The following is a 12,742-nucleotide window of genomic DNA, read 5'->3' as shown; positions in this document are numbered from 1 at the left end:
GGTGGGTCCACCCCCCTTTTTTGAGGGGCTGAGGAACTAGATCAGACAAGGACTGAAAGAGATAATTTTTCCATAACCTCTGGCCTTTATTAATTTTTATTTTATTTTGCTTTTATTTTTTTTTAATCAGAACAAAACCTTAATTAGAAGAAATGCTTACATTACAAGGATGTTGTACCAAATGAATGTCATCTGACAGCAGAGAAGAAATAAAAGGATGGGAGAAGGAGTCCCAAATTACAAATTAACCTAAATTGTGATCAAAAGAAATCAATCAATCTGCCACTAAATTCCAAACATGAAAAAAAAAAAAAAAAATAAGAAAAAGGTGTTTCACATGGGAATGCTACCTGAGCATACGAACTTCTTTTAAGCATTTCCAGGGTCTCCATGGCTTTCCTTGATGAAATATGGGATTGTTATTAGTGTTGATATTGTCCACGCTTGGTACTTTTACAATGTCCTGTCTTGAGTCTTGAGTCTTGACATCGTCAAACCACTCATAAAGCATTTTTATAATTTTTATTAACAATATAATAAATAATAAAGAAAAAAAAAACAAAAAACAAAAAATCATGAAATATGAGATTGAATTAGCATGTATCCCTCACATTGGGCAGACGAGATGCACCCTTTTCTCAATGTTGTCTTTGATATTATTAGCCACTCGTAGATCATTAAATAACAACTACAACAACAATAACAAACTGGTAAAGGACATGCATTAATCAAACTGATATCTCCTTGGAAGAGATAATACAATAGTGCGACCAGTCAATTCAAACTAGCCTCAAAGCAGTTTTTACTTGAACAAACTCAAACATAATAAAATAAAATAAAGTATAGGCCCTATGGAATAAATTGCGGAACCTCATTACCTGTAACGTTAAATGTGTTTTCTTCCTCCGCATTTAAAACAAAGAAAGTTGTTGCTAGAGCATCTACATAACAATTTCTCCCGTGTTGAGTTTGTTCGAAGAAGACGCTGACCAAAGCATTCTTGCGAAAAGTACCACCAGTAACTTCCCTTATTTTCCCAATAAAACAAGTATCTTTGAATGTGAAAGCACAATCGTTACACAGACCTTCATTTACAATCCAATCTGCGGCTTTTTTTCTTTTCGAAGCTCCAATTCCTCCAGGAATTTTAACTTGTCGTTGTAGGATACCTTCTTCACTTGTACTCGCATCATATTGCACCAACTTAAAAGGATTAACCAGTATATGATTCTTATCCACGTAGGCAACAGAATCACTAAAATAATAAGTATTTGAAAATTTAGTAGCAGAAAACTCAAAATTGAGATATTTCCCCGCTACATTAACGTAAGTTCGATTCATCCTGCGAAGAAACTTAAGGAAGTCGATCGGGTCACCCAAGATCCGAGAAGGGTTGAATTTGATATCTTCTAGATTGTATGTCAATTCAAGAGGAGGACTTAAAGTCTCCTGCTCCTTTTCAAATACACTCGCACCGTTGCCATAGACAAACCAAAACCTTTTATCATTAAGGTTATGTTTGCCTACTCGAAGTTTCACCATTATCTCATCTGGCAGGGTAACATGAACTCTCGTCAAAACACCCTTGAACATCCCCACCTTTGGAATGTTGAAATATCCGTAGAAGATGTGTTTTCTATCGATGTTATTGATTGATTTTGCACCTATCTCCTTCTGCTTCAGCTCACTCACATCTGCTGCAGAATCCTGAAAGATAACTGGGAGGTCTTCCTCGTTCATCAGACGTAAATCCTTGACCATAACACTGCCATCAATAAAGAAGCGGGACTCCATAAAGCCTCTTAAGGTAAATAGAACCTTAATGAGACGGGCTGGAGTCGTCAGACTATTCGTTTCCATGCCAATGCTTAAGCCACTGCGTTTGTGAAATATACTTGCAATCGAGGCCAGTATCTCATTCGCGGCTACTAAGAAAGTAGCACCAATTTCTTTTTGAAGGATCAGATCATGTAACAGCCTCAGCACCGATTCTGGATCTTCACTTGCTGGTGGTTCAAGACCAAAGTCAACAAATACTCTCTTCATTGAGTTTGTGATCCCAATCATAGTTAGTCGGAACTTTTCATGATTCAAGTCCTGATCAATCTTCAGCTTCATTAATTCATTAAGCGCATCATTCTTCTTTGTCAATGCAACATTGGTATTGTCCAAAAGACTCTGCAATTCATTAAGTGCATCATTCTTCTTCGCCAATTCAGCTTTGGTATTGTTCAAGAGGTTTTGCAATTCATTAAGATCATCATTCTTCTTCCCCAATTCAGCCTTGGTACTGCCTAGGAGGCTTTCCAATTCATTCACCGCTTGTGGCTTCGGCAATGGTAAGTTCTGGAAACCAAAAGGGCCCAATGGTACCACCATTTCTAAAACGAAGTTATCATACTGACATTCAAGGAATTCACCATCGTTGTCGCGCTTTTGGACACGTACAATAGCCTTTCCTTGACGGTTTACTCGAAGGTTCTTAGAACGCAAGAACCTCTTGAAATCATCACCCTTCGGCCCATCATAGACGAAAGCTTTGCTATGTGTCAATTCTAATGGTTTGGAAGAGAGGTCAATCGAGAAGACCTCTAACTTTGAGCTCACAAAAAATTTATCACTTGATGACCAACTCATTTCCTATTCAAAAGACAAGCAGTCACAAAGCAATGAGTTTGAGATACTCAAAACAATTCTTAAACAATGTGAACCAATGTGCTTTGAAGTGAAGTGAAGTGAAGTGTAGGGAAGGCCTAATATATAGAAGCTAACAGAGGAATACGACCACCATGCAAAACAATGGGCCAATGGGTTTTGGTAAATGTATGTAATCTTGTTCAAACCCAAGAAATTTGTCACATAATTTGTTAGCACATTAATTTTTCTTTTGCAAAGGCACATGTACCACCACTTGTGACTGTTATATGGGATTGTTCCAAATATTAAATACAATTTGTGCATGATTAAAACAAATTAATTTCAATTAAATAATTGTGGATGACCTTCATATGATATACTATGCACTTTCCATGTTTAATTGTTTATAAAACAAAACAATGATTAGAAAGGGAAAGAGAACTGAACTTTCAAACATATCGAGGAGATATATATTAATATGGTTAACCAGTTGTAGAATCAAGTTGTCTCATAATTCCATAATATTTCAACAACACACACATGCAAAGAAAGGGTGTACCCAATGCATGAGGCTCCCATCATTGCAGGTTCTAGGGAGGATTATAATATACAAAGTCTTATCCCCACTTCACAGAAAGGCTGTTTCCATACTTGAATCCAAAACAATGGGCCACACACACACACACACACACAATTACCACTAGCATAATTTTATTTTATTTTACAACAGAAAAGATAAAGACATCAACAACCATTGAGGAAATAGTTGATTCTAACATAGGAAGTTCAAAATTTGTATTTTAGAAGTACGACAAAGTTTTCCTCCACCCATAGAGGACGATTCACCCACCATCCTGGTTCACAAACCCCTCGTAGAGTTTTAGTATGTTCCAAAATACTCTCCTAATACCTTTTCTTGCCCTCTCCTGCCACACGATCCCATTCACCGTGGGTAGATGGATACTCGGCCCTTAGAAGTATCTATTTCTATTCTAAGAAAGTTGAAGTAAGTTGAAGTATGCGATTATCATCGTTAAGCAATACATTATTTCTAAAATCAAAACACATAACAAGAAAGTAACTAAAAATTTCCTTTGTACACCAGAAAACTTCCCAAAAGGACTTTTGAATGAATCATGATTTGACATAAGGGAACAAAATTAACAGAGGAAAGTTAATACCATTAAAAAGAAAAAGGAAAAAAATTATCTCCTCCATTCCCCGCCCGGCTATTTGTTCCCCAGTGGTTCTAATAGGGGGGTGGACCCCACCTAGGCAGGGATCTAGATCTTGGACTGTCGAGCTGCCCAGCAAGACCGTGCTGTCCAGACACGGTGCTACGTGCAATGACCGCCATACCTCCACTTGGACAAGACGTTTGGGCAGGGGTAAGACGGACATTGCATGCAATACTGTATCTGGGCAGCATGGTCCTGCCAAGCAGCTCGGCAGTAGAGGATCCAAATTGCCCGGACAAACTGTTTGGACAGGGGAAGGGTGGTCATTGCGCCTCCTTGTTAGGGGCACTGGAGAGCCGGGCCGGACAGGGAACTGGAGGAGACAATGATCAAGAAAGATACGAACAATCTAAAGGAGTACAAGTCTAGAAAATGGTGAATGGATTATGATGTCTCAGAGCCTAAATTTCATTGCATCCAGTATGAACATAATAAACATTCATTACCTCTGAGAAATGAGCGAATCGAACAGAGAGAGAGAAGAAGAAGTAGGTAATGCTAAGGACGGCGCCCTCTTAGTGGTTGGAGATGGCCGGGAAGAGAGAGCCTTGAGAATTGAGAGAGTGGTTCTGTGGAGAGATATAGAAGAGAAGAATAAGGAGGAAGTAAGAGGCAATTAAGTTAAGGGGTGGATTCGTTTTTTTTCCTTTTATGACACGTTTGGAACGGGATCCGACACTGCTTTGAGCAGTTTGGGAGTTGGGACCTCCGATTTTTTTTACTTTCATAGAACACGCTTGGAATTGGAATGGGATTCGGGACTTCAATTTCTATTAGGCTTCTTGGACGGATTTCGGTTTTGGATAGATTTCAGTTTTGCTACAGTTTCGCAACTCTTCATCCGCACAATATTTTTACTGTATTAATTACCCAATAAACTTTAGAAAAAAATCCTCAACAGTGCACCACGGTGTAACCTTGCGAGCTCAATACATGGATGATGTGACATCCAACGGTGCGAATTCAATTGTACTAATTTTTTTTTTCTCTAGCTTGGAACCATTGGATGTCGCATCATCCACGTGTCGAGTACGCAAGGCCGCACCGCAATGCATTGCCAGATCCGTTACTGCAGAGGATTTTAATCCATAAACTTTCTCGTCATTGTGTTGATTTAAACCAAACGTGGGCCTCCATTGGTAGTAACCCATTTAGTAAATGAAATAAGGGAGAATGTTTTCTGTGCCGGTGGTACAGGCTGCGCCTAGACACATGGGGGTGGGTGAAATGACCACCCTGCCTCCTGAATGGCAGACCCATGTGTCTTGGCGCAGGTTGCGCTGCGCCACAGATAACATCAACCCATGAAATAAACTTGTGTAGAGCTCCTATTTCACCTACATGCATCAATAATATATTGTGTGGATCTACACTAAGGCTGTGTTTGGTTGTCAAAAGAATAGATAATCGTACAACTTCTATACGGGTTTTCATAGGTTTCCCTAATTTCCCGGTGTTTGAAACGTTTTTGACTGGAAGGAAGAGTCCTCTGTTCAAATTTGAATTCTCCTCAGGTAAGATTGCGTATTCTGAGAAATATTTCGAGGCAGATTATGCAATAGGTGGGACCATGGGAGCCTCGTGCATTGGGTACGCCCTTTATAATTTATCATCTACATTGATTAAATATTGAAAAAGAATATGATTTATTCTGTTCCATATTTGGTTCGAAAATGGGTAATTCAATTCCATTCGAGTTTAAATAGTTGATTTTGGTTTCGGTTCTAAATTGACACACTTAGGTCAGAATTTCAGACTGAAATCTCTAGGACCAATTTTCTCCTCTTTTTTGGATGATTTTATGTTTTATTCGACTTTCAGTTTCAAATCCTAAACAATTTGAGGAAGATGAGGGCAATTTGGTCACTTTATTCTTTAATTATGGTGGGTTTTATCATAAGGGCATTTTGGTCATTAGATTCTCTGAAACTAACGTCTAATGTCCCAGCTGAACAGACTAGACTAGAGTGTTACAAAGTTTGGAAAGTAAGGATGCATTTGGAAACAGTGAAAGTTCAGGACTGCATTTGTACATATGGGGAATTTGAAAAAAAAAACCCTAATATTAATAGGCCAAATGTTCTTGGGGGCGCAGGCTACGCCCAGACACATAGGGGTAGGTAAAATGACCACCCTGCCCTCTGAATGGAAGGCCCATGTATTTGGGCTCAGGCTGCACTACGGCACAAAGAACATCAGCCCATATTAATAATACTTATTGTTATTATTATTATTATTATTATAGCTATAGTAATAATTAGGAGATTATTATTTTTATTGTAAAATACTTCAAAAAATTATTTGATGTTAACTAATGGTATTATCCAAGAAAAGCAAACCTTTTGTTTATTTATTTATGGGGCACGGGTTCATGCATGATCAAATATAGAGAAAAAAGAAACCATTCCTGAGGTAGGGAGACGGGGTTTTGGTCATTTCAGACCCCCCTATTGTCCTAATCCCATGTTTTGTATGCGATTATGTACAAAACCAATCTTTATCCCCTCCAGTTCCCTATTCGGCTCAGTTCCTCAGTGCCCCTAATAAGGGGGGCATAATGAGAACCTTCCCCCTACCTAAACACTGTCTAGGTGGGGTCCACCCCCCTTGTTAGAGGGACTGAGAAACTGGGTCAAACCGGAACGAGAAGAGATAATTTTTTCATAATCTCTGGCCTTTATTAACTTTTATTTTATTTTGCTTTTACTTTTTTTTATCCGAATAAAACCTTAATTAGAAAAGGTGCTTACATTACAAGGATGTTGTACCAAATGACTGTCATCTAACAACACAGAAGAAATAAAAGGAAGGGGGAGGGAATCTAAAATTACAAATTAACCTAAATTGTGATCGAAATAAACCAATCGATCTGACACTAAATTCCCTTGTCTTAGAACATGAGAAAAAGAAACCTAAGAAAAATGTGACTTGAGAATATTACACAACTAATCAATCACGTGTCTAAATGTGGGATCTTTGAAGGTCTTTCACATGGGAACGCTACCTGAGCCTGTGAACCTCTTTTATGCATTTCTAGGGTCTCCATGGCTTTCCTTGATGAAATATGGGATTGTTATTAGTGTTCATATTTCACGCTGAGTGCTTTCACAATGTCCTGTCTTGAGTCTTGAGTCTTGACATCGTCAAACCACTCATAAAGGATTTTATAATTTTTATTAACAAGACAATAAATAATAACAACAAAAAAAAAAAAAAAAAAAAAATCCCTATATAGAAAACCATGCACAATCGAACTGATACATATACATCGTATGGAGGACACAATACAATAATGTGACCAGTCAATTCAGACTAGCCTCAAAGTTTAGGTTACATAGAAAAAACTACAAACCCTACGAAATAAATTTCGGAGCCACCTTACCAACAGTTTTCCACAGTGGAATTTCCTCAGTATTTAAAACAAAGAAAGTTGTTGCTACAGCGTCGACATAACAATTCTCTCCGTGCTGGGTTTGTTCAAAGAATACGCTGACCAGAGCATTGTCGCGGAAAGTATCCAAGACTTTCGTTATTTTCCCAATAAAACAAAAATCTTTGAATGTAAAAGCACAATCGTTACCCAGAGCTCCATTTACAATCCACTCTGTGGCATTAGATGTAAGCTTACGTCCTTCTCCGCTAGGTAATAAAACTCTTCGTTGTTCAATATCTGTTCCACGTGTATTCACATCAAATTGCACCAACTTGAAAGGCTCAGACATTGTAAGATCCTTATCAATATAGGCAACTGAATTGTGAAAAACATACCGCGGTTCTGTGAAATTGGTAGCAATAAAGTCAAACTTGAGATATGTTCCTTTCTTATTAACAAATATGCGATTCATCCTACGGAGAAACTCAAAGAAGTTGGTCGGGTCACCTAAGACCCGAGAAGGGGAGAATTTGACAAGTTCTAGATTCTCTGTCATTGATTCAAGACTTCGAGGTCCCTTTTCAAAAATATCTGATCCATTTGCATGGACAAACCAAAACCTTTTGTCATTAAGGTTATGTTTTCCGCCTACTCGAAGTTTCACCATGATCTCATCTGGCAGGTTCACATGAATTCTAGTCAAAACACCCTTGAACATCCCGACCGTAGGAATGTTGAAATAACCGTAGAAGATGGACTTTCCGTCGATGTTATCGATTGATTTGGCACCTATCTCCTTTTGTTTGAGCTCAGCCACTTCTGCTGCAGAATCTCGAAAGATAACTATGAGGTCGTCCTCGTTCATCAGACGGAAATCCTTGACTATAACACTGCCATCGATAAAGAAGTGGGAATCCACCATAAAGCCTCTCAAGGTAAGTAGATTATCAATGAGACGGGCTCGAGTACTCGGACTATTCGTTTCCATGCCAATGCTTAAGCCAATGCGTTTCTCAAATATACTCGCAATGGAGGCAAGTATCCCATTCACAGCTACTAAGAAAGTGGTATCGAATTCTTTTTGAAGGTTTTGATCATCTAACATCCAGAATTCTTTGTGAAGGATCAAATCATGTAACATCTCGAGAAACTTCAGCACAGATTTTGGATCTCCACTTACCGGTGGTTCAAGGCCAAAGTTAACAAACGCTCTCTTCATTGAGTTTGTGATCGCAGCTATAGTAAGTCGAAACTGTTCAGGATTCCAATCTTGATCAATCTTCTGCTTCATTAATTCATTAAGCTCATCATTCTTCTTTGCCAATTCAGCCTTGGTATTGTCAAGGAGGCTTTGCGATTCATTGAGCTCATCGCTCTTCTTCACCAATTCGGCCTTGGTATTGTCGAGGAGGCCTTGCGATTCATTGAGCTCATCACTCTTCCTTGCCAATTCAGCCTTGGTATTGTCGAGGAGGCTTCGCAATTCATTAACCTCATTATTCTTCTCAGCCTTGGTATTATCCAAGTGGCTTTGCGATTCATTGAGCTCATCACTCTTCTTCGCCAATTCAGCCTTGGTATTGTCGAGGAGGCCTCGCAATTCATTAATCTTATTATTCTTCTCAGCCTTGGTATTGTCCAAGTGGCTTTGCAATTCATTAAGCTCATCATTCTTCTTTGTCAATTCACCCTTGGTATTATCCAAGAGGCTTTCCAATTCAGTCACCACTTGCGGCTTCCGCAACGGTACGTTTTGAAAACCAAAAGGACCCAACGGTATCACTGTTTCTAGAATGAAGGTATCATACTGATATTCTATGAATTCACCATCGTCGTCGCGCTTTTGGATGCGTACAATAGCCTTTCCCTGACGGTTTACTCGAAAGTTCTTAGAACGCAAGAACCCCTTGAAATCATCACCCTTTGGCCCGTCGTAGACGACATCGTCACTTATTGTCAATTCTAGTGGTTCGGAAGAGAGGTCTACCGAGAAGACCTCTAACTTTGAGCTCACAAAAAAATTATCACCTGAGGACCAGCTCATTTCCTATTAAAAATAAACACAGACAAGCAATTACAAAGCAATAGGATTGAGATACGCAAAAAAAAATCTTAAAAACTGTGAACCAATGTGCTTTGAAGTGAAGTATGGGAAAGACATTCTTATATATAACATCCATATCCAAAGGAGGAATAAAATCACCATGCAAAACAATGGAGTTTTGATAAATGTACGTAATCTAGTTCAAACCCAAGAACTAGTATTAGTAGATATTTGTTAATTTATTCGTGCATCAACGTTCTCATCTCAGGTTCCCTGCCCGGCCAGGTGGGCAGGTTCCTCTCATAGGAGGGGCAGAAATGACGACCTCACCCCTTGCCCAAACACACTGCCCAGGTGGGGTGAGGTCGTCATTTACGCCCTCCTATGAGAGGAACCTACGCACCTGACCGGGCAAGAAACCTGAGAGGAGAAAAATTTGTGTAATAGACACATGGTGCCAACCAGTTGTGACTATTACATGCATGAGGTTGTTTCAAACATTTAATATGACTTATGGATGATTAAAATGGATTATTTTCAATGAAATGATTGTGGATGACCTTCACATGAAATTTTATGCACTTTCCATGTTTAATTGTTTATTTATTTATTTTTTGGTTGGACATGTTTAATTGTTTATAAAGCAAGGAGAAATGATCAAAACAGAGGAGAAAACTAAACTTTCGGATCTATCAAGAAGATATATATTAATATCGTTAATAAGTTTTAGAGTCAAGTTGACTCCTAATTCCACACACACATATGCAAGATGGAAAATAATAGATGCAATACCAGATTAATAGAGAAGAGGAAATAACGAAGACAGGGAATGTAAGGCAGGCAAAGACTGGCAGACCACATTGACTAAAATAGGGTCGCCCTTAGAGACTGGAGAGACATATGGCTCCCAGACCTAAGGGTGTCAAAAGCAAACCGAAACCAAACTGAACCGTTTAATCCGAAATTGTGAAACCGTTTAATAAATGATTTGATTTTGGTTTAAAATTTGAGACCATTTAGTTATACGGTTTAAACCGAACCAACATGTTTAAACCAATGATAAACTGTTTAAAATTGATTATTATAAACATAGTAAGTTAAGTCATTCATGGTTAAAATAAACAACTATGGTAAAGAAACATTCAACAATCTGGATCCTCTACGGCCAGACAGCCAATCGGCCAGCTTGCGGCCTCACACAGGCAAGGGCGAAATGAATGCCCCACCCACTGCTCGAGCACCCTACCCGGGTGGGGTCCATTGGTAGGGAACAAGAAAATGGATGCATGAAAGAATAATGGAACAAGAAAATATCAGGATTAATCAAGTATCCAACCTATATTACTGAGCCCATGCTTTCAAAACTAGAAAATGGTGAATGGGTTATGTAATCAACCATGAACATAAATTACAACACTATAAAAAACCATTCACCATTAAATAGGCTTTGAAAGAAATGAATTGCAGAAAACAAAGCGCACAGTAAAGATTGATTATAATCATTATTACCTTGAAGAAACGATCGAATCAAACAGAGAGAGAGAGAGAGAGAGAGCAGAAGTAGGTACTGCTAAGAAAGATGTGCTCTTGGTAGTTGGAGGTGCCCGGGGAGAGAGAGCCTTGAGAGTTGAGAGTGGTTCTGTGGAGAGATATAGAAGAGAATAAGAGATGAAGGAAGAGGTAAGAGGCAATTAAGTTAAAGGATGATTCGGTTTTTTTACTTTTATAACACGCTTGGAACGGGATTCGGGACTGGTTCGAGCAGTTTGGCACCTCCAGATTTGTACTTTTATCACACGCTAGGAACAGGATTCGGAACTTTAATTTTTCTTAGGCCTTGGGCTTTTTGGATCGATTTCAGTTTGGCTAGAGTTTCGCAACACTTCCTCTGCACAAAGATTTTTACTGTAAAAACTGGATTTGGATCCTCGGTGGCCTATGTCTGTCAAGTCAATTTGATGCAAATCCAATGATTGGTATTCGGTTTCGGTTTTTCAATTCAGTTCAAGTTACAGTATGTGAAAACCAAAACTGAAACCAAATAAGAGTCTTTTTCAATCAAGAACTGAACCGAGTTGGTTTAATTAACTATTCGGTTTTGATCTAGTTTGTATTCAATTTAGGTGTTCGGGCTAATTTTTTTAATATCTTTACTAACATAAAACCCCTTAGTTGATAGGGCCATAACCAACCAATTTTTTTTCAAACATTAAAAGGGAATATAATTTATTATCCATATAAATAACATTAAAAAAGAATATAATTTATTCAGTTCGAAAATGGGTAACTTAGTTCGGTTTGACCATTTCAATCATGAAACTGAAACCGAACTGAGAAAAAGTATTCCATATTTTTAAACCAAAATCGAACCGATTGGTTCAGTTCGATTTAAACAGTCAATGTCGATTTCGATTCTAATTAACAACCCAGATCAAAATTCAGGCTTAGGACTCCAGTAAGTTTGAGAGGAGCCCAAGTCGTGATCCTCAGGTTTGCTAGGGTTCCTAGGTAAATTAAGAGCAAATGGCCAGGCAAACAATTTAAGTTGGACAGCTACAATGATCTACATATTTAAGACATTTACAATTGGCCAAAAAGCCATACACAAGCTTAGTTTCTTCTTTTTGGCAATGGGATTGTCCAAATGACACCTCCGTACGTATTTAGAATTTGACACCTTTTATTTTCTCCTCATCTTATTCTCCAAAGTTATATAATTTACAGGTATCAAAGGCAATAGAGGATAAGCATCTAATATAAAATGACCATCCACAGATTCCACACCAATTTCTTCAACCCTAAGAGTACATCAACAGTAAGTTAAGCAATTGGAGTAGCAGTAAGGTTCTAATTATTGGCAAATGTTGGGGGTACAATATCTTGTATAGCGTCGCTTGCATTAGTAAGCTGATTTCGAAAGATTGTAGGGCCTGCATAGACCTTGTAACATTTTTTTTTTTTGGTGTAAGAAATAAATGTATTGAGGAAAGAAAACATTAATATCTACATTGTTCCACGAGACCATAGTATCCCACCCCTGCACCAGCCTTATACAGGCAAACACTTAAAAGACTCTACAATATCACTTTCAGCATTCATAACACCATACCCCCGAGAGACATGAAATATCCAAAACAAACTGAGGCTAAAGCCCATGGCCACACCCCCGTATCTGGTTCAGGCAGTAGTCCCGCAAGTCCTATGAATCAGCCCAAAAAATTTCTACACTTTTGCATCCCAAAACGGCATCTTATTGAAGCCCTTGAAGGATATCCTTTGCTTCTGCTTCCATTCATTATCCTATCAAAATAAAATGAGCTGGAGGTTGAAAATTATCACCTCAATTTGCCTGCCCGTCAATTTCTTCAATTCCTTCTAATAGAGGGAGGTGGACCCCATCCAGGCAATGTGTTCAGGTAGGGGGTAGGGTGGTCATTTATGTCCCCCTAT

The 12,742-nt window shown here is 38.6% G+C and overlaps 2 protein-coding genes across 2 annotated transcripts in view; both read right to left on the bottom strand.

The window, feature by feature from the left end:
• The window catches only part of LOC122663268, a 75,003-nt gene that overhangs the window by 55,169 nt on the left and 7,092 nt on the right, over nucleotides 1–12,742 (bottom strand). The window lies entirely within an intron of this gene.
• LOC122661410 lies at nucleotides 7,201–8,619 on the bottom strand. Its single transcript, XM_043856790.1, has 2 exons — nucleotides 8,553–8,619; nucleotides 7,201–8,517 (listed from the first exon to the last, which is right to left on the bottom strand). Exons 1-2 carry the CDS (start codon nucleotides 8,617–8,619, stop codon nucleotides 7,229–7,231), a joined length of 1,356 nt encoding a protein of 451 aa, XP_043712725.1. The 3' UTR covers nucleotides 7,201–7,228.

Source organism: Telopea speciosissima, chromosome 5 (assembly GCF_018873765.1).
Source record: "Telopea speciosissima isolate NSW1024214 ecotype Mountain lineage chromosome 5, Tspe_v1, whole genome shotgun sequence".
Lineage (NCBI taxonomy): Eukaryota > Viridiplantae > Streptophyta > Magnoliopsida > Proteales > Proteaceae > Telopea > Telopea speciosissima.
Note: the sequence above shows the minus strand (reverse complement) of the source record. Positions and strands in the feature narration are given on the sequence as shown.